We start from the raw sequence: 22,697 nt of genomic DNA on the forward strand, positions 1-22,697 counted from the left end.
GACAGAAAGAAATGCTTCACAGGCCTGCTGCAGTCAGGAAGTTTTTAAGTGTATTCAGGCATGGAAAAATTGAGAAGGCACATTTGACAGGCAGTGTAATCCTCAGCTTGAAGATATCCATCCTGTCAAACACATGCACGTGCTCAAGTTTAAATAGAGGAGTGATTCCTGGAAACCTTTCTAGCAGTATACTTTTCTAATACCAAGTATCCAGTAGTCAGAAAAGAGACAGACTCAAAGCCACGGTCATATTAGGCAATTAGCTAAACATATTTGTAGAAAATTAACTCCAGGCAGATGACCAGCTTCAGTGTGAAAAATCACGTTCTAAAGCAATTACCTTGGATTGTAACCAGGCTTGAGTGCAAGCACATAAAGTCACTTGTGTGTGTATCTGCAGCATCGGCGTTGCTGTCCGCTGTGGCACTCGATGGGCTAGTATGGGAGAGCTCGGGAGGTTATTCTGCTACAAATGGAGTGGCAGAGGCTGGTCATGGGGGACTGACTCATTCATTTGATGCAGCCTCCAGAAGAGCATCTCACTTGGGTGTAACTGTTGGAAACAGCTGATTTAGTACACATGCAAAAAATCGCCTTTCCTTTTTCCTCTCCCTTCCCCTTTCCCCCTTCTAGCCCCATGAAGCGTTTGTTCCATGCTAGGGCTAGAAACAAGACTGATGTTTCCCCAGTATGGCTGCTAGCTGTGTTTCAAAAAACATACAGAGCTGTCAGGAAATTGCATGCAAACCCCCCTCCTTTTGCAGAAGATCCTTGCATATTATTATTTTGCTTCTGACACAACTCATGCCATGCAGCCAGTTCTAGTTTTCCCTAAGGTTATTAGTGACATCCATAGCTTTATAAATGGAGACATTTAAAGACCAGGCCACCTTAGAGCAAAACCCACCACTGCTGCTCTGTTCAGTCTCAGACCCTTCTCTCCATGCCAAGGCACTTTATCTGCCGGTGTGCCCCTTATCCCATCTGCTGATGGGGTTCTGAGGAGGAACCTTCCAAAAGCTGGTCAGGTGGAACAGGAACTGCCTTGCGGCTGTCAGAGCCCCCTGCTACCTCCCAGCCCCTCTTGTTTCGCATGAACTGCTGGGGGCTTCCTCACCGTGGTGGAGCACCACGTGAGGGTGCTCCACTTCCTCACCACGTATGGAGCACCGTGCATAGCTGGGATAGGAAGGGGTCCCTTCAAACGTACACAGATAGTCTTGGTGTAACCCAGTGTGACTACACCAAAGCTATCAATCATTTTCCCCATCATTATACACTGGAAGAAAAATGCTTGTAAAATCCCATCTTTCCATCTCTGCCTACTCAATACTGGAAGAGCTTCCCCCTCACAGAAAGGGGTGCCTCCCTCCACTCTTATACCTGAGATCAGCTTCGAGGAAGCTTGCTGGGCTGCGACTCCTGGCATGTGAAGGTCAGGAGCACTACTAACAAGAACCATTCCTGGTTCAATAATATGAGACATGATTTTTAGCACAGCACACGCTTCCCCAAGCTCCAGTACATGAATATGCTCCAGAGAGTGACAGCTACCAAAAATGTTCCCCTTTGCCCTTTTAAATACTTGCTTGGTTGCCACATGCACACGAAAGTCTGAGATTTAAGTAATAGCTGGGAAAATCTCCCAAAATGTCTCCTAGCCCTTTTTGTTAAGAACATAGTGTTTGAGTACTGTGAACACATCCTTTACAGGGGAAAAAAAAAGTCAGAATTGATGGCAGGTTTGGGTCCACGTTTATTACAGCCCATTATGCTTCTCCCTTTTTGCTGTTTCATTTGCCCTCCACCCACAAGAGTTACTGGTATTATGGCAAATATCACTTCACAATTATGCCTATCTAAAAAGTATTAAATAATTTTCTTAAGCATGAATCTTAAATTTCCACGTTATAGCTGTGCCCAGTCCTTTCAGAAAATCCTGCTTCATAGTAAGTTTTGTTTGAAATTCTAATCTTAGCTTAGAGATAGGATGACTTTTCAGGCGTACAGAGATGTCATGCACTCAGCACAAGGCTTCCACAAAGACACAAAGCTGATAAGCCCTATACGGACAGCATGGATGAACTCTTCCCCAACTGAACTGGCAGTAGATCCATCAAACATGAAAGAGCAGAAACTGCAAACTAAGGGCGTCTGTTACCCTGAAGCAATTTTTCTTTTTTCTTTTCTGTTTCATCCAAGAGCAGCAGGACAAAAATAGTCTTTATCATCAAAATGCATGTAACTCATGCCCCTCATCCAATACTGCTAGGTTACATAGTAGAGTCTGTATATGTCCTGTGGGTTTGCTGGCAGAGGCATTGATTTGCATTAAGACTGTCTGGTTTGGAAATGATACACATTGTTGAGATCTTAGCCACTTTTGGAGAAATAGTCATTTCTTTTGGCTTTCTCTGTCACTGTAGTGGTGGAGGGGTTCCAGGGAGTTCTGACACAAGATTTTATGGAACAACTGATAGCACATGCCTCTTTCATGCTTCTTTCTACACCGAGGAAACAGGGGCCAAGTCTGCTTGCACAGGAATGTGTCCTGAGATGGGCAGTGGTACTCCAGCCAAACCTGCCCAGAGCTGGGCCCCTACTACTGCTTGCAAAACAAGGCAAGCTCCCCTGGCCCTGCTGGCTCCCATGGCCTCTCCTAGGAAGTACTGCCATACTTAGAAGGCTCTCCCCAGTGCTCCAGAGGATCAGCACGCAGGCCACCAGCATGCATCTGTGACAGAGGGCATAGTCTTAGGGAAATGGTGCAGGGAGGTCCCTTTTGGGCTGGGGCTCCTGCAGAGTCAGCAGAGGGGGGGGAGGAGGAAGGAGAGGAGAGAGATTATTGTGCCCAAACCATGTGATTCCTAGAGTGATCTGATTTATGAAATCCAGCACCTTTTAGCCTCTGCTTCTTACACTCCACCTCTGCTCCAGGGACATGGCTGAGCCAAGAAAGGGGTAGACGAAAGAAACGCCTTGTGCTCCAGGATTTACCTTATACTCACTCTCAGCCTCATTTCCCTCTAGAGGTGACCACATCGTACTATGTCTGTGTGCAAAACCCACCAAGACTTCTTGCCGCCCCACGTTACTTATCCATCTCCCTGCCTTTGTATTTTATTTTAGCAGTGTGTTTCTTTCTTTCCAAATCTCAATAGTGCAGGTTGAAAACCAAAGGCTGCACATTGCTGAGTCTCAGCACTATAGAGACTTAGTCACAAAACCTTCATGCCCTATCCCTTGATAGGGCAGTTGCTTGTCCCTAGTTGGCTCTAGGGACAGGCAAAGATGCCTAAGGTAGCAAAGTGCTGAATGTGGCAGAACAGCCTCTGTCTCCTTTTTCTGTGCCAGAACTTTGGGGAACCAGAAGTTAGGAGAGGGTACATACCCCTGTTGCTAGGGCTTGGACAATTCTTTTCTCCTTTACCTCTGGAGGGATCTGGAGAAACAGAGCCAGGTATCAAAGGTTTTTTGATTGATGTCCTTGTCCAAACTCTCCTATTCCTCCTGTGTAGCAGGAGCCAGAAGGTTTGTGGCTGTATTCAGCATCAGAGTAGCATAATTCATTTTTATCTCTATAAAATTCCATAAAGGTATGGTTTTTTTTTTGTATCTCCATCTCTGTGCTTCCAAGTCGCTTTGGTTACAAGTGATTGATATAACAGCTCTCTCTGCTGGCAACAGAGTGAGGGTTAAATTAAGATATGCCATTGATGGAAGATAGACACCACCTCTCATCTTCAGATAATATCACAGAATAATTGGCAACTCTGAACCCTCTGGTCTCAGATGCTATGGTGGCCCCAATAGATGGCCCCAAACCCAAATGATTCAGCTGTGAAAATCTGCGGTACAAAGAGCCTCTCACAACTTAAGGTTCCCACCTCTGATGGAGTAGTCTAATACTCATAGCTGGTATTGCTGAAAGAGTAAGGGCCAAATCTAGCTAGTATGATAAAAACACACATAACTGTCAACCACGAATCTATAACTTTATGCATTTCAAAGAATATGCAGCTTTGGAGCATCTGTAACTGTGATACTGAAGGACAGTGGTTCTGGACCATGTCACTTACACTGAGGTGCATTAGTTCCTTAGTTACATGGTTAAATATTTTACTGGATGTTTAAGTGATGCTTTCGGATGTAAGCTGGTACAGCCAGCAAACCCTGAAGTAAAATAAAGGGAGAATTAAGAAATGTCACGGGAATAGCTAAGAGACACTCATGGGCAGTTCTAGCTGTCACTGTTTGTTACTTATTTATATCTTCTATTCTGAGGATGTGCAACTATGTAAAGTATTTATTTACAAAAATGACTAATATGCATACACAAGAATCAGTGTACCAGGCGGTGAAATTTGCAAAATGGTAACATTTGAGCTGAATGCTACATTATTATAGAGTAATTCATAGGATGGAAATCTCCATATTCAATGAAAATGAATTAAGACTTCTTGCACATGGTGAGTGTCAATACACCAAATAGAAACTATTTTTTATTAATAAAAGTTATTTTGCAATAAATGTTTGTTTATAGTCTGTTAAGAATGTGGCTTGTTTTATTAGAGGAATAAAAAAACTCCTGCCAGGAATGTCTGTTATGTTTGCATGAGTAGTGTCTAATACCAGACAGATTCTATCAATGGTGAATAATTAATAATGACTGTGTAGGAAATTAAGACTTTTCTAGAAATCTCTCTTCTCTTGAAGAATTACATTTGGAAGCTTCTCTGAACTTCACAGCTTCATATAAGCCAATACTCTAAGCTGTCCTGCCAAAACAGCGTCAGCACATCACTGATTTGTAAGAGTCAGGGAACTTCTGCCTCACAACAATTTTTTGATAATTTGAAAACCTGGTAGTCTTTCCCCACAATTCTACACAGAGGTCAGTTCTGGTGGAGAAAAGACAGAGCAGTAAAAAAACAATGTGGAAATGATTGGAATGTTTGCATGGCAGTGAAGAATTTGATTTACAGTTTTGTTTTCAGACTTTTTTTTTTAGTACTCTCTCAGTTTTGCCTCTGAAAGGATTTATTTCCAAAGAAACCAAAGAACTCCTCACATGCCATCACTGCATTCATATCAGACAGTTTACAAAACTTACTGTGATTTTAAATTAGGCTTTCAAAAGGTACTACTTGAGGATATAAAATAGCAAATCTGACGAATTCATTTTTGCTTTTTAACACATTTTATGGGAGAATCATTGCTCCAGAGAGATTTTAACTAGTAGCTATGTGGTTTCACTAGCTATTTTAGAACTGATTTCTACTGACACTACCACACTGGGGATATTGACCTGCAGTGCTCGCAAGGGAAAAATACTCCAAGATTGCTGTTATAGTCACATTGAAAAAATTTCATTTCCTAATAATAGAAACATGGTCTTTGTCCACAGCTTTTTATAAAGGTAGGCATTTCCCTGAAATAAAGTATATCTACGTTTGTGATAATATGCCTATACAGCTTGGGTAAAATGGATGTGTGATGTCTCCTTCATCTTCTCATGAGACATGAGCAACATCATATGTGAATGTAACAGCATCTTTTCACAATGAAGCACAAGAGCCCATTGTTTTAGTAAGCAAAAAGAAAGCAATTACACGAAATAGTTTATTTTGTAAGAAGTCTGAAGAGACCTGTTTGGCCATGTTCAAAATTGATGTAATCTGTATTTTAAGAAAACATAATACACCACTGTTACTTTTTGCTAGCAGAGGTTTTACATGTAATGAGATGCCAGATCAGCTGGACCATATTTGCTGTTGGTACTGATTGAATTTGGTGGAGGTGCATCAGTTTATAGCAGAGATGTTCTGCCAGTTTACTTGAAACTAGAAGTTGCTCATCCAAGTGCTTGAGAAGCCTTTCATTATGTATTTGTTCATGTAAATGATTTGAAATGATAGCTGGAAAAAGCAGGCAAGCTCTTGCAAATAAAAGTACTTTTTCTGCATACCAGTTTTCCTATCAAAGCAATGATTTCTCCCTGCAGACTTTGCTTTGCTTATGTCCCTGGCTCATCAGAGCTATCCCAAAGTCCCTAGGGCTGTCTGCCTTATGGGAAACACTGGTGGATCTGTGTCTCCTCTGTGGTTTATACATGTCTAGAAATCCCCACCTGTCATCTGTTTCCACCTCTCAGAGGCTCTCTGAGGCTGTAAAGTGGGTGACCAAACAGGCAGACATCTAGTTCAAGCTCATTGCCTGGATTCCCTTTGCAGACATCAGTGAGAGATGAGCACCACCAGAGTGTGTGTGAACTACTCTGTGCGCTGAGTGTCACAAACCCTTGCCTGGCATTGAAAAAAGCATGATTTTGTTCTGGGAAACCTTTCTTCTGACCAGAAGGAAATGAACCTTGAGTTACTTGCACCATAAACTTCAGAATAAAAGATTGCGTGTATGTTTTTGTGTATAACCACACACATATATAGACAACACACTGCGTATCAAGTGGCAAACTTATCCAGGTGGTCCTGAGAGGTCTTCATAACAAAGCGAAGGGACTGTGAATAGTGAGTTTTATGGGATTCTTTTAAATAACTTATCATTTTCATCTAAAACAAGTTTGAAGTTACAAAAAATCAGCAACAAACTCAGATCAGAATTAGTACTCACAGCCATAGTCTTATTTCCTTAAAAAAAAAAACACAACACACACACACACAAACAAGACCAAAACAAACAAACAAACAAACAAACAAACAAACTTTCCTATTTGGCAACTGTATTGTTTGAAATGTCAAGTCCAAAAAAATTGTTATGCTCCCCAAATTCCTGAGTCATAAATAACAGTTAGTAGAACACAAGTGGTTCAAACAAAGCTATGCTTAAGGAGATTCTCATCATCTGTCATGTTGAAATTACCTGGAAAACCCTTAGTAAAACAGTACTGCTTAGATGAATCCCAACATCCATTGTGCTGGATCTGAAGGAGGAAGAAGTTTCACCCTCCTACCTGTCAACGGTGTTGATAGCAGAGGCTTATGGACCTGTCTGAAACACAACTTAAAACCCCTGCAATGGGATTCACGGCACATGAACATTTTGGTCCAGAAATAAACACAACATTTGTATGGGGCATTGCTGGTGGAGGAGAAGCAGTAACGAGCAGCTAGCTGTTACTAGTGTGGTGAAAGACCACATACAAGAAGGGCACAGAGCCATTTGTGCCAGCCAATACATCTACCTCAGGGAAAGGGAAAGACAATCTACTGTTGCAGCTCAAAGGTTGAGGAACACAGTTGTGGATCCACAAACAGCTGCATTGGCAAAAAGGGACCTTACGCCTTCTATTTTACTTCAAACATTCCAGAAAAACACTTGACAGAGAAAAAAAATTACAGATGAGATGAGAAACTTAATTTAGGAAGTCTCACAAGAGGTGATTTTCCTCTATCCATAGTTTAAAAAAATGTACATGTGGCCAGTGTTTGCATTCAAAGCTCCTTTGTAAAAGGAGGAACTTGATATTTCTAGAGTATAATATTGTAATAGTGAAGCCTTATTTAGTTACTGCTTTTGGGGAAAAAAATCCAGATCATGATCACACTAGAGTATGTGTCCCCTGAAGAGGAGGGGTGTTAGGATAGCAAGCTAGAGAAAAGCAGGGGAAGGAGGAGAGAGCAAAGCTGTGTCAGAGAGGAAATAGAGCAGAGGGCACGGAGTTAAATAAAGGAGTGGAAGGCCACAGGCAGAGTAGGGAGCACTCAGGATTACAAACATGAACCTCAAAGAGGGTATGATATATGGAGGTGCTGAGGGAGGAAAAAAAGCAAGGAGGTTGTGGCAAGAGAACAAGGGCTGAGGAGTGACACCGGAGGCAGGAGTGTGGCAAGAGTCAAAGAAGCAAAATCTCTAGGCTGATGCTTCCTTGTCCATGTAGGCCCGACAGCCTAAGAAAACTGCTCCTAAAGGGGCCTCAGTTAAGACCTTTACATGTAATCAAGAGAACTTTGTTTCAAAGACTTCATCCCTTCTGCACCCGTTTTAGTAACAAAACTGACTTGTGTGACTGTTGGGAACACCCTTCTTCATTATTGGGAAACACAAAAAAGCAAAAGTTCAATGTATTCCATTGGTAAGTACATAACATAGGCATGATGGCTAAAATGCAAGATCTGATAGATCTATGGCAATCTGTGTGCTTTGTCTCTTGGAATCTGTGTGTACTGAGCAGGATTAATTGCTTGAGAAACCAAACCGTGCTTTTAAACTTGCTAGAGGATATGCTCCAATGATTATCCAACACTTCAACCACAGTCGCGTAACTCCTGAACTCCATGCAGTACTCCTGCATTCCTCCAGCAAAACGAATCAAGCATGCTGGTAGACTATACTCAGCCCACAATATATTTTCTTTTCTACATATTGAAATAGCAGTGTTTATTACACTGTATACCTCTGGAGGAATGTATGAACAAAGAAGGGTCTTCTTACTTCTGTGATGGCTTTGGGACAAATGTAAGAGGAAAGAGGTGCTAACTGTTGGCCCCTTTTAAGTTCTTTAGAATGCCTAACAAATCCTAGTTCCTCTACAGCCACTTAATGTGGCTTAACAGGAAATAGGATTTCAATGATAGAATCAGTACCGCTTAAAATAAATCAGGACTGCATCATCATGAAAGATACACAGGTAAAGTTATTTGTACTTCATCTTCACACTGACTGAGTCTGGCAGCAATGAATCCAGTTAGCTTTTCACTGAATACAATGAAATTAAACCAAGAATATTTCTGGCCTTTTGGCTCTGAAATCTATATAAAAACATGTTGTAAACATCTGTTTTATTTTTTTATTTTCTTTGTATGACAGAGTTCAACGCAGGGTATTAATTGGGAAAAGAGCAAAAACGTTTCACAGCAGTAGACAGGGAAATCATGATGCTTCCCTTATTAAAATTTTCAAGGCTGATTTTTTTTGTTTAGTTGTGCCACAAAGCTTTTATTTCCAATAGTTAAGATGGGAAAAACAAACCAAACCAAACCAAAACAAGACCCACATTACTGACAAAAAAAAAGAAAAAACACACAAAAAAAACAAAAACAACAACAACAACAAAAAAAACAACCCAAACCCAACAACATAAACCACTGTATCATTTTTACAATAGTAGACTAAATACAATTCCAATTTCACGTCCTACTTTTTGGGGCCAAGGGTAGCAATTATTGTCTCATGTTCTTTTCTTTACACTAGAAATAGGCATAACTGCACTTCTTGTTCATCCTCAATCTTACAGAATCATAGAATCACAGAATGGGTTGAGTTGAGAGGGACTTTAAAGATCACCTAATTCCACCCCCCTGCCATGGGCAGAGATACTTTCCACTAGACCAGGTTGCCCAAAACCCCATCCAACCTGGCCTTGAACACCTCCAGGGATGGGGCATCCACAGCTTCTCTGGGCAACCTGTTCCAGTGCCTCACCACCCTCTGAGTGATGAATTTCTTCCTAATATCTAATCTAAACCTTCCCTCTTTTAGTTTAAAGCCATTACTCCTTGTCCTCTCACTACACCCCCTGACAAAGAGTCCGTCTCCAGCTTTTCTGCAGGCCCCCTTTAGGTACTGGAAGGCCGCTACAAGGTCTCCCTTGATCCTTCTCATTTCCAGGCTGAATAACCCCAACTCCCTCAGCCAGCCAAAATATATTTATATATAAAATATAAAAATTGTCTATAAAAATAGATGAATAAGAATCACATGGAATACCACTAGTGAAACTGATGTCTCAAACTCTGCCTTTGAAAATACGTCTATGAAACCCCTTCTAGAGGGGGTTCATTGCTCATTGTGCAGTTATCACGGTTCAGAATCTAGCCATATGCATTAGCTAAGTGCAGGCAACCTTTTCAAACATGTATGAGGTAAATATATATCTAAGTGCACCTAAAATCTTGAAGAAATCGTTTGAAAATCATGTCTTCTTGGACAAGATCTGATTTAGAGGTAATTCAGAAATGCGAAAAGGAAAAGACAGGTTGTTCAAGCATAAAAAATAATGTGAAGGGCTAAAGACATAAAACATTTAGTGGTTGGCTAATTACATGCCATTTTAAATATAATATCTTAGTGGAAATGTTTAAAAGATTGACTAATATCAAGTTCAGATAAACTCAGATTAATTTTAATATGAAGTCTTAAGATACTGTACAAAATGTACTCTATAAACCTATCAAAGCATGCATAATTATAGGATGATTTGGGTCTTTGATTCAAAAAAGTCTGCAGAATGAATATGGATTTAGGAACTGGCTGTAGGGATAAGCCATCATTGCACTGAAAAAATAGTGCTGTGCTAACTACAGTGTGTGAACTAACATGAAGGACAGGAAGAATTTCCTTATTTCTGATGACATTCCTTTTCTTCATTCACTGCCCATCTACTACAACTTGAAGAGCAAAGTTTATCCCTTTGGAATGCAGCAGATTGCCACAAGTGTTATGGGTTTGGATTTGTTGTTTTTTAATTTTCCTCTCTGGGGACTGAATGCTTCTGGGGGTCTCTAGCTTCCTTGACAAACTGCACGATTTGATTCCTGCTTCCACAATAACATATGCAGTTTGTAAGAACAGTGCATTCTTTTGTTGTCTATAAAAGAAAATAAGGTCACTTAAAATGTCTAAGAAAAATGCCAGATTTCCAGGAAATAAAAACTTTCTGCCTGCGTGTTTGTGTTTGTGAATTTTAATGGATTTTTAATTAAATGATATTTTTATTGCTTTGAGGCATACATGTATTGTAATGGGTTTTATTATTTTGAAAGATGGACGTGTAAAGAAAAAAAAAAGCTCTGAAAAAAGGTTAAAGTGATGTTACATTGAATAGAAAGTATTTGCATTTGATTTGTTTAAAAATAAGCTATTAACATACATCGTGTGATTCTTCACATGTCAGCCCGGACAAATGAAGCAAAGATGCCATCTTCTTGAGAAAGCAGGTTCTCAGGTGTATCGTATTCTAAAATGTTCCCTCGTTTCATGACGATGACCAGGTCTGCAGTTAGAATAGTGTGAACCCGATGCTGCCGTAAAAACAAAACAAAACAAAAAAAAAACCAACAACATACAGTTGTTTTCATTATGATAGTTCTCATTGCAGTTCATTAATGGGCCTAATCCGAGGCCTATGAAGTTGGTGAACGGCTGTTCTTGTTTACAGTGGTATTCGGAGTAGGTCCTTGTACTATATCTTTAATATGAAGAGATCTCAAAATACTTTATAGCCTCTGGCACCAAGCCTGAAAATACTTATGCACGCACGCACTTCACTTTCAGTCAGCTAATTGCCTTTATGGACAACACAGCTGTTGGAATAAATTCCACGGCATCACTGAAATACGTCTTCTCCTTAAGGAAATACGGGCAAGAAACATCCTGAGTATGCCTGCATAGTCAGGTGTCTTAGCATCCTGCTCCAATCCTTGGTTTTTGTACATTTTCTGTACACACTGCATGCATCTTAGGGAATTCCTACATTGTCTCCTTCTGCAAATCATTTAGCTCCCTCTGTGATTAAATTGGTGCATGCTGAAGGGAATAGTTTAGTCCTATATACAATAGGAATGAAACTGGGTAGAGTTTGATTTCAATGCTATGTGAATGTAGCCAGTCAAATACAGACATGACTAGCTAAAAGAGAGTAATTTCATTATATAGGCTAAAGGTCAGGGATTACTTTATGGGGTGGATTCATTTCACATCATAGAATCAATGTTAGTTGCATGTCTAGGCTTTAGATAAATATAATTAGTATAAATAGTGACAAAATTAAACAAACCCAGGAACCACACAATAAACACCTTCTTGCACTGTCATTTCAGAAGCTGTGCAGTAGAAAGGAAGCAGAATGAAAGGAAACTAAAGAGGTAAAAAATAACTACCATAGAGCCAGAAGTCTTGTGAACAGTGTGGACTGAGAGAGTCTACTTGTGAGTCTTCACCAAAGTGGTGAACAGGCCATCCCCTTTGAGGAGTAAGTTTGAGGCAGTGTCACATTCAACTAGAGAGCCCTCAGAAAGGACTAGGACAATATTGGCATCCAAGATGTGAGATACACGATGCTGGAAAAAAGAAAAGAAAAACAGGTGGGTGAAGGAAAGATCAGCTATGAGTAAAGAAAGGAAGGAAATGAAGCCAGCTGTGTGAGGAAAGCTAAATATTAATATGTGCCATTTTGAGACATCAAGTTTCAAAAAGCAAGGGAAAAGTGAGATTCCAGAGAGAACAATACTAAAAAATTGAATGGCATTTAACTGGAGGGGAATATGCTTACTGCTAGCATCTTCAGCACTTATGCATCCAGTAATCTTAGAGCCTGTTGTAAATTACCCTGGGTTAAGTCATTTGTCTGACATCAACTAGCCACTGACAGACTTGAAACCAGAGTCCAAGAATCATAACTCTAATCTCTAACCACAGGATTGGATTCTACACACAGTGAAGAAACAGCTGTTGAAACACATATTTATCTCTTGGATAAAATGTCTGCTTTTTGAGTAAGCCTACCATCACAAGGTAGAATTTATCTAAAAGGTATCCTCTGTGTGTGTGTTTATGTATGTATATGTATGCACATACATGTGCATACTTGCACAGATATTTGGATATTTGGGTATGTTCTGTGTCACTAGAAATGGCAGGAAAAACAGGAAAAAATGTCAGAGACAGTTGAAGAGATATTAATTTTTGAGCAATCCCTGTTGATTCTAATTTTTAAAACCTGTGTTATAAAACCAACTGTTTTTTTTTTAGTCTAAAGGAGAAAAGACCATCCAACTTGAGAAATCTTTTGAATCCTTTGGAATTTTGGCTCCTTTTATAAATTTGAGCCATGGTTTTAGATGCCATACATGCATGAACTTTAGAGGCAAAATTCAAATCTAGATTTTAAAGCAACTTTCAATAATGGTTTAACCCATGGATTCACTTTCAATTTGTTAATGAGAATGACTGCAAATTTTTTTGGAGACAATCTATATGCTGAAGTTTCCTATAAAGTCTTTCTTCAGATCTTAGTGTTTTAGTTTGGGAATATTCTGACCTTGGGTTTTACTTTTATGTTGTTTTCATCGTGATGTTTAGCTGATGAAAGGCAAGAATAACTGCTTAAGAAATGAGGACGGAGCATCTGTGAGCGTCAATACTTACCGCTATTGTTACAACTGTGCGGTCTGCAAAGGCAGTCATCACAACTTTCTGCAAAATGTTTTCCTACCGAAGTAAAAGAGTTACTTCAGTTATTTCATCCTTCTGTATTTTACTTTGTTATGTGTCTTCAAACATCAAAAAGACAGGATCATATTCTACACCATCTTCCATCTGCACATCAGACTCTTAGTAATGAAATGACACACAGGTGAAAAGTAGGGACACTCTAAAATATTTCATTTGTGTGGGTTTTTTTGCCCCTCACTGCAGGCATCGACCCCAAAACACAACATAATTGAAACTAAACACAAGACAAAAGCAAAAAGTCCATCGGTTTTCTTTTCTAACTAGATCTCATAGCTGACATTTTGGGGACGATGATGCCTCTTCTCCTAGTAAAGCCATGCATCAATGGTACAAATTGCTATACTCACTGTGGCCATGTCAATAGATGCTGTGGCTTCATCCATGATGAGAATGCTACTCTTGCGAACAAAGGCTCGGGCCAGGCAGAAAAGCTGTCTTTGCCCTACACTGAAGTTCTCTCCTCCTTCTGTTACCATTGCATCTGTAATAAAATCAATTAAGTTGAATGTACGTTCATACAATCAGGATGCAGTGATTTTGAGTGGTCACCATGAAAGCTCTGCTTGTGCACTGTTCCTGCATCAAGCAAAATCCCTGTAAAATCTAGTAAGCATAATATTGACTGAACACTGGAATGGAGAGATACCAAGAAAAATTAGCACATCTTCTTGGGAAAGGATCAACATATCATTAAGCAAATAACTGACAAAAATAGTTAAATCTGGTAGGCTGCAGGATTGTATCTTAGTAATATGAAATACACAATATGGCGGGAATTAGGTGAGCTTCCTTCATGAACCAAATATCAAATGATAAGGTAAATGCTCTGTCAGTGTTCTTAACAAGAGCAACAACTCTGCTGGCCAAGCCAGATTCTGCTGAAGGAGCAGAGGTAAATCTGCACTTTTAAAACTCTTCAATGATAGGTCACCCCTCTATGATGCTGAAGTGCCACATTTTTCTCTGAAATGAGTGGAAAACAAGACTACTCTTCAGCTTTTTACTAAAGATATTTTCTCTGTCATGGAGACAGTACATTCATAAGATGCCTGTCAACATGATGGTTCAGTGTGTAAGATCCCATGTATCTGTTTATATAAGTGCATGCTCATGCGTGTAGAATGTCATTATTGGCCTATATTCCTGGCTACTTGGACATACCAAGGCCTCCTGGCAATGATTTGACCATGTTCTTCAGCTGAGCAATCTCCAAAGCTTCCCAGAGTCTATCATCAGTGCACTTGCATTCTGGATCCAAATTAAATCTGCAAAGAAAAACATAGCAGGAGTCTTGTTACTACAATTGCAGTTCATTCAGGTCTTCTGTAAAGGAACAATTTGGCACAGTGTATCTCAATTGATTTCCCTTGGACAGACTGTGTGGGCACATTGGGGTGAGCTGGGAATGTTCATTCCCATTTCCATCCCTTGCTGTCCACGGTAACCATCACAAACATGCCATGCAATGCTGTTTTCACCCCGTCTGCTTACACCTACCGGATGGAACCGCTGAACAGTATTGGATCCTGGAGGATAATGGAGAGTCGGGAACGAAGAGTATGAAGAGGCAACTTGCTGATGTCTATTCCGTCAATCACTATCCTCCCTGTTTAAAACAACGTGCAGAAGACATGTAAGGGAATTGCACAAAACGTGATTTGCAGATAGCAGGCAGAAGGATAAAGCAGATCCTTTGTGCTAGGCTCCAGACGATGAAACAGCTTGCCTCTGCATTCTCTCAGCATTGTTACATAAACATGGAGAAGGTGCATGTATGCATTAACACAAGCCAGAGGGAATCCAGTTTATTAGTGATGTTGTTGCCTTTCTGTCTGCCCCCACCCACCCACACACCTCCCCAGTGAAATGTGTGGCTTCCATGCTATGTGATTAATAATAGCACTGGAAAGATAATTTATTTTGGGGCAACCTACGGTTTACAGCCAAACGGATCAAGAAGAACGGGAGCAACTTATGCAGTTAGGCGATGTTCTGTACCTTTCTCTATTCCCCTTGACTTCAACAGTAGCAGAAGATCTTTAATTTCAGATATGCTCACTTCTTTTGCATAATATATGTATGTATCTACAATCAATAATGCATCAGGAGCCAAAAATCTTCTTGTAACTCTAGAGGGAATGGGGTAGCACTAACTTTTTAACAAGAGGCAGATCAGGAAAAAAAAAAAGGATGTCATACTACAAGCATTTTAATGCCATTCATGGCAGTTCTTATATATCAATTTCATTTAAATATTTGGTTGTGAATTGGCCATACACTGTTCTTCTAGCATAAGATTACTGGAAGCAGTCACATTAATCATTCCTTAAACTAGTAGTTCATTCCCATACAAGAAGTTGCTGGAACAGCTGGGATACTTGGTAAAGCAAGAAGATTTTTCCATTCCTAGTCACTACTTCAGGTTAATGAGCATATGGATCTCATCTGAAAATCTGATTCATGATGTGTTAGTTGTGGCAACTGTAGATATTCAGGCGAGGAAGGTGGAGGAAACGTACAAGAGGAACTGTGGATGGCTACTCTGAAAGTAGAAGAGTTGGAAGGGCAACAGAAATCTCTTCCCTTGGATCCTCAAAGAAAAGCCAGGAACTACTGAACCCAGTGACTTTCCCTGGACACAGAAGCTTCCCTCTGCACATGTGGAAGGGATGGGCCGGGGTAAACTGGATGAGGATATTATAAGAGGTGTTTTCATCAGGCTCAACTCTGCCTTTTCCCTGTGCATTACTTCATGGTGTGACTGCACACAGCCCTGGAAAGTACCTACTTAAGTTCTCTACAACCAGGGAGAACCTAACCATGAACTGGCAAATAAATGGATATTCAAAGCTCTGTGTGTGTGACCCTTCCATCATTTCCAATTTTAATGAGATTCCATTTTGTAGGTTACAATATGAGGGCCTATTCCAATGAAAGACCCAATCCCCACCTAGCCAGACTAACATGCTTATGCTTTTCTCAGAAGTTCAGAGGAACCAAGATTTCATCTGTGGAATGCAAAGCTCAATTATTTCCAGACTTTCATAAAGACTGAATCAGCTCATAAGACTTCAGCATGAGACAACAGTGGTTGCACGAACTCAAGCAATCTCTTTTCTCCATGAATGAGGACATGAGAGAAGGTTAGCAGAATATGAAGTGGACTAATGAGAGAAAAATTAATATGGCATACCTTGGGAACAAGGTAAGATATTTTTTGATAGAAGCCAGGGTGCTCAAGGGAAAGAAAAGAGCAGATGAGATGATTTACTTGTGAGAAAAAGTGAAGTAGAGAGGAGTTGGGAAACCAAGAAAGTAATGAGGGCGCTCAAGCAAGACAAAAGAAAGAGATGGTTTGAAGAGAGGACAAGAAAGGGAAAACATTAAAGACTGAAGAAGAAAGTGAGAACATGGAATATGGAATAAATAAAAATTTTAAGAAGTAACACAGACATAAGGAAGCAAGATGGATACCTTGAATGAAATCTTGGCTTCACTAAAGTTACTTGTAATCTTGTTAAGTAATCTTTTTTTAGAGCCAGGACCCCACTCAGAAGTGGATCAGCTTAGAGTCCAAATATGGGTTTTGCTGAGAGAGAGATGGTTATGCACAAAGGATAAACTAAGCTCAATTAGAAAAGGCTGAGGAATTCCCATAGGGAAAAATCAGGGATACAGAAGCAACAGACAAAGAAAAGATATAGAACAAAGATTAAAGTAGAAGGAAACTGAAAGCTGAGCAGAAATAAAACTGTTTGCACTACTTATATATCCAGGAACCTCAGTCATGAATCAGAAACCATATATACATATAGGCAAAGAACCACAACAAAAGCAAGTATTAGCTGCATCAGATTTACTTATCCTCCCACATCCTACTGGGGTTTCCCTAGCAAACATTTAATGCATAATGGCCAATTTAGAAACATAGAAATCTTTGTAACAAAAAGATGAATTTCCAGTAGTTTTCCACATTTGTACAACAGTTCACATGTATATTTATTATAAATGCCAGGGTGCATATTGCTGCACACTAGTTCATTCCAATGAGCTAGGAGAGTGAAATGCTGCAGGAGTGAAAACATAGTAAAAAGTTTCCAAAACCTTTAGTCAGTTTCTGCTGCAGTTGTGGGAAAACACAATAAAATAAAAATAATTATCAAGGGAATGGGCTTATCAAGTTCCAGTTTCTATTCTGCTAATATTATGACACTTATCATAAGCTAATACAGTTATTCTTTAGGGAGAAATTTAGAGGCTCCAGAGAGTTGCATATTTTTTCCTCCTACCTCAAAAATGGCATATTGTTTTGTCAATGACAAATAAATAAATAAATAAATTTACAAGCATAATCTGTGTGTAACATTTCCTGGAAGAACCAAATGCTACTCACAATACGACACTTTGAAGGATCAGGTATAACAAGCCCCATTCAAACCAAGTGTCTTCCAAGCCAAAGAGCTAGGATATAAAATATCAATATAGTTTCTTCTGAAGACATAAGGGGGGAGGAGGTCAGGAGTGACAACAGACTCCAGTGAAAACTAACCATCAAATATGTCCACCATTCTGAAGAACGCCAAAGACAGGGATGACTTGCCACTGCCAGTACGACCACAGATCCCAACCTGCAAAAGAAAGCAAGATGTTCCTTATAAAAAGAAGCTGTAAGTCAGACTTGCAGTCCTTCAGGAAAGCTGGACTGGACTGCCCTACTGGTGAGAATAAAGGTCCTTCCCAATGGCCAGTGGCAGACTCTTTTCGATCTGTGCATCAGAAAAGACTTGTAAAATGAAAAGAAAAGCATTGGGCTATCACTGATGCTAAGGAGTATTAGGAAGAGATCATTACCCTGCTCCAAACTCCAGGCAGAAGGTAATAACAAAAAAAAAAAAAACAAAAAAACAACCCACAACAACAAACAAACATATTTTAAAACCTATTTAAAGTGGTATTTCAGCTGCTACAGCTGATGCCTTATCTCAAAAAATAAAGAAATAAAATAAAATAAAATAAAATAAAATAAAATAAAACAAAATAAAATAAAGAAAAAAGAAAACCTGCTTAATTTCTCCATATGGCTTGTGCAGTGCTGAAATTCCACAGAGACCTGGAGAGGAACCCTTAAGTGAAAGGTGAAGCAGCTTCATGTGTACACTGAAGAGCTCATGGAACATGTGACAGAGATTACCACCTGTCCCAAAACAACCTTAGCAATCACATCGTAAAAGCTAGGTATTTTCAGCTTGATAAAAAAGAGTATTATTTACTTCACAGTGAGACCTTATGGTGTTTCTCATTTGCATGCAATGAGTTGCATGTATGCATCACAATTCATACAGTGGAAAACGAAATTTCTGCAATGTTAATATTGCAATAAATGCAATTTTAACCAAAGGAAAAAATATATTTTTTGGTTCACGTAGAATTTTGTTATTTCGGTTTGTTGAATTGATCAGTGGGGTAATGTACAATTTAATAGTACTTTGATTAGAGCATTTTATAACGATACAGTAGCTGAAATTTAACATAAAAAACAACAGAATTTCAGGAATGTTGGGATATTCAGTCAAAAATGTTGGAACAAAATAGTTCCCTTTTGCTAAATAATCTTTAGGAACATCTATTCCAGGAAGATTTTTAAAATTTCATAATTTTTTTGTCCTGGACTCAAATGACACTATATACTGAAATGTGAGATGTTCTTGAGTGTTTACTCATCTCCTTTTTGATGTTCATCTAATCTCATCTGCCACCTATGCTCACTCTAAGCAAGGGGGGATAGACACAGAAAGAGATGGGAGTCTCAGAAGAAAAACTGACCCCAGCCAATAAAGTGATATCATCAGTGATAAAGTGATATCAACTAGGGACCTCAGAGAGGACCATCAATGCATACAGATGTTACTGCAAATTGTTGTTATTCTTGCTCTTCTGCTACCTTAGAAAAGAAAACACAATAAAGAAGGATCTGCTCCAGAATGAGGACCATATGCAATTATACAGTACCTTTTGTCCTGGTTTAATATAGGCCTTAACATGTTTGAGAACAGGCTTCAAGTTGTTTTCATATCTCACACACAAATTTTCAATCTTGATTTCCCCCTCCTGAGGCCAGTCTTTTGGGACTTGAGAAGAGTCTGGAATAGTTACAATAAAACAAAACAAAACAAATGCTATCAAAGGGCCACTTTTTATGACATTTCCCTTTCCCCTCCCTCCTTCCTGGGAGTCTTCATGAAGCCACTTGAGAAACCTAGGCCATGCCAAAAGGACATAGGCTAAAGGTGCGCCCTCCGCTAGGTTGGCGTTCAGACTGTTTTGCAGGGGAGCTGAGAACTGTCTCAGGGCACGTTAACACTTAGCTGCCAGATCTTGACATATAAGACAGGAGGTTAAATGCCTAAGGGGCTCTTAGCGATGAAACGGGGAGAAGCAAAGAGAGCAGAAAAGGTCAGCGGAGTGTTAACATGTTCTGAGGTCAGTAACCGGCAGAGGAAGGACAGTGCAAGGAAGGATGTTGTTACTGCTTTACAAGTTGAGCTGTTGACATTATCACAGCTCATATGTCATCCTGATTTGCAAATATGCAGGTAGGTGTTGTCCTCAGAATAGGAGCCTGGCTTTCCAAGGAGGCTTTCTGACCTGTGAACTTCTTCATCCTTGCACTGCTAGCACTTGCAAAATACCAGTCAAAGCTAATTTGAATAAAACAGCAGCAGTACAAAGAGCAGCATACAGTTCAGGGAAGAGTTGCTGAGGTCTGACTGAGGTTTGACTGCCATCATGCCCCTGTCTTGTAGCCCCCATTTGCTGCAAAGATCCCACATCTGAAGCATGTGACTGTTAATGCATTTTTAGTTCTTATCTGCATTTTGATAGGTTTCTTCTTCTTCTTCTTCCTTTTTCTCTTCTTCTTCTTCTCCTTCTTCTTCTTCCTTTTTCTCTTCTTCTTCTTCTCCTTCTTCTTCTTCTTCCTCTTCCTCTTTTTTTTTTTTTTTCCTGTTGACTAGTATAGGCTACATATCTCATGGCTGCTTTTGGCTATCCTTGTCAGTCCAATCAGTGGGAGTTCCTACATGTCAGGGAGACCTATAAATTTTGCATGACCAAGTCTACCTTGCTTTAACAATCCTATAGAAAAAACAACAACAAAAATCAACAAACAAAAAAGTTTAGAGTGCAATACCCAAGTAGCCATCATAGTTCTCCGACTCCATGTTCAGGAAGCTGTGTACTTTTTTTACTGCACCCATCTGCACCTCCAAATCAGCCAGATTTCTCACCACCCAGTTCAAATAGTTTGTTATCTACATTACAAAAAGAAAACAAGGACATGGTTCAGGTCTGTGCATCTATCTGTTTGTGAATAAAACTCAGATAAATTTGTGAAAGTCTTTGGCCTGACCCAGCACTGTGGATCTGTTACTGGCATTGCAACAGTCCTAAACTCAGTGGAACAGCATCAAACACATAACAGGCCTGTCATACTCCAATGCAAACAACTGTGACATAGTAATTTAGCACCCAGTATACTCTATTCTTTTTTTTTTTTTGAAGGAAGTTATACCCAGAGTCTGTAGATGTGACTGATTAGGGGAATCTCTTGTTCCCAAGTAAGCAGTACTGACAGACACCTTCTTTAAACACACAACACAGAAGAAATCAAAATCAGTAACGCCATTTGGGAATATGGCAATTTATAATCTTTCAAAGACAGACTAAAGATTAAGAAAATTCACTATTTGCAAATACATTGAAAATAATTTTATGGGCATTTCAATTCTGCTTCTTTCTGTGCATATTTAGATAATCCATTTATCTCAGTGGAAAATGTGTGTTTCTTTAGCATAGCAATATATGAGAAAAAATATATTATCAGCTCAATTATATTTCCTTCTTAGTTTTTATTCCCATTTGTAATCAAAAAGGTATTACTTGTAGTAAGTAACTACTGATTACTAGTTGTCAAACAATACCCAGTAACTTAGGGAAGCTGATCCCTAGTCAAGACTATTTAAGGCTGAAAACTGTATAGCCATTTCCTAAACTTACATTCCTAACTGTATGTTTAGGTGCCAATTTAAAAAAAAAAAAAAAAAAAGAACTGATCTTATTAGGTACTGTTGATTGACAAGCACCTTTAGAAACTGAGCAGCTTTAGAAACCTGAATAAGGGTGTAGAAACCTCACTTAAGGAGAACATTCTACATGCAAACACAGTGAGAGAATGATTTTGTCATTTATTTGCCAGAGACTGATGAATCTGACAGATGTTTATTATGAATAAATCACTCATTCACTTCTTCACCACTTACCTAATACAGATGCAATAGGCATACAGTAAATATTTTTCACTGAGAGTCAACAATATTTGTTTTGGTCAATTTAGATGATTTAGTTGCTTGCCCTAATGATAAGGAGTTATTCTCAGGGGTAGTGTGAAGTACTTCCTTTATTGCTCAGAAATACGCATCTTCTGTGTCCAGCTTTTGATTCAGAAATTTATCTGCAATCATAGCTCTAGCAGATTTGATAAAAGAGCCTGGCATCCCAAAGGCTCTGCCCATTGTTTCAGCCTTTATCGCAGTTGTGCAACAGAATTGGCAGGGTTTATACGAGGGGAGAGAATAAGCTTCTGAATGTCTACAGTAAACATCATGTTGGTACAAACAGTTTGATCTCATCCAGGTCCAAACGTCAGCCCTCTCTTAGCTCCAAAGACAAACGACACAAAAACCTGTCAGGGGATGCAGGCAATCATCCAACTGCATCCAAAGTTTCACTAGTGTTGTTATGGGGGAGGGGAGAGACAGGTAACCACTTTTTAACTGGAGTATCTCTTCATCTGCTACACCAGACTTGAGCAAACAGCTAACTTGCACTAATGATCTGTTTGCAAATGCAGACTAAATACAAAGTAGCCAAAGCTGATGCAGACATCTTGGCGCTTCCAGATCTCTGCTAATGAAGCAGGATTACCAGGAATGTTTTCAGAGTGAAGCTGAAAGTCTGGGACTGCTTCTCAGTTGCTGGCAGATGCTCACTGTGCTGCAACAGTGGCTTGAAGGGGATCTAAGGCCACCCTAAGGCAGCTGCCGAGAATCTTCTGTTGCAACCATAGGCTCACCAGCATTTATGGGTAAAGCCAAATCTCAGTGTTAGACCCATACCCATATCCTCTAGAGGACACCACCTTCCTTGTACCAGTGCACAAAGCAGCCAGCTTTGTGCCATGCCAGACATGATTTCAAAAATTCTCCCTGCCGCTATCCTCATCCCGCTTTTATCCCCACTCTCTTGGTGAATTTAGTGATATTTTTGTTCTCTATGATGATAGTACTCACTCTACGCCCATGATGCTCTCTCATTCTCTCTTACAGCCTACTACACTAAAACACTGTTTCACCTCTGTGACTCATCTCAAATAGCTCCCTGCTAACAAT

General features: G+C 39.6%; 1 protein-coding gene across 4 annotated transcripts in view; it reads right to left on the reverse strand.

Annotated features, from left to right (window-relative positions):
- Window positions 1-458: 458 nt before the first annotated feature.
- The window catches only part of ABCC9 (ATP binding cassette subfamily C member 9), an 84,882-nt gene continuing 62,643 nt past the window's right edge, over window positions 459-22,697 (reverse strand). The window contains exons 33-41 of one of the 4 annotated variants that reach the window (XM_050708360.1): window positions 20,441-20,561; window positions 19,261-19,391; window positions 17,801-17,879; window positions 14,749-14,857; window positions 14,413-14,516; window positions 13,599-13,732; window positions 13,165-13,227; window positions 10,889-11,039; window positions 459-553 (exon numbers count right to left, since the gene is read on the reverse strand). In XM_050708360.1, the coding sequence (XP_050564317.1) occupies window positions 10,902-11,039; window positions 13,165-13,227; window positions 13,599-13,732; window positions 14,413-14,516; window positions 14,749-14,857; window positions 17,801-17,879; window positions 19,261-19,391; window positions 20,441-20,561 (879 nt within the window). In that variant the 3' untranslated portion in view covers window positions 459-553; window positions 10,889-10,901. Of the gene's footprint in view, window positions 554-8,817; window positions 12,078-13,164; window positions 13,228-13,598; window positions 13,733-14,412; window positions 14,517-14,748; window positions 14,858-17,800; window positions 17,880-19,260; window positions 19,392-20,440; window positions 20,562-22,697 lie in introns of those variants that run through there. The other 3 variants (XM_035540815.1, XM_050708359.1, XM_050708361.1) reach the window with 3 other exon arrangements.

This window comes from Cygnus atratus, chromosome 1, assembly GCF_013377495.2.
Source record: "Cygnus atratus isolate AKBS03 ecotype Queensland, Australia chromosome 1, CAtr_DNAZoo_HiC_assembly, whole genome shotgun sequence".
Taxonomy (NCBI): Eukaryota; Metazoa; Chordata; class Aves; order Anseriformes; family Anatidae; genus Cygnus; species Cygnus atratus.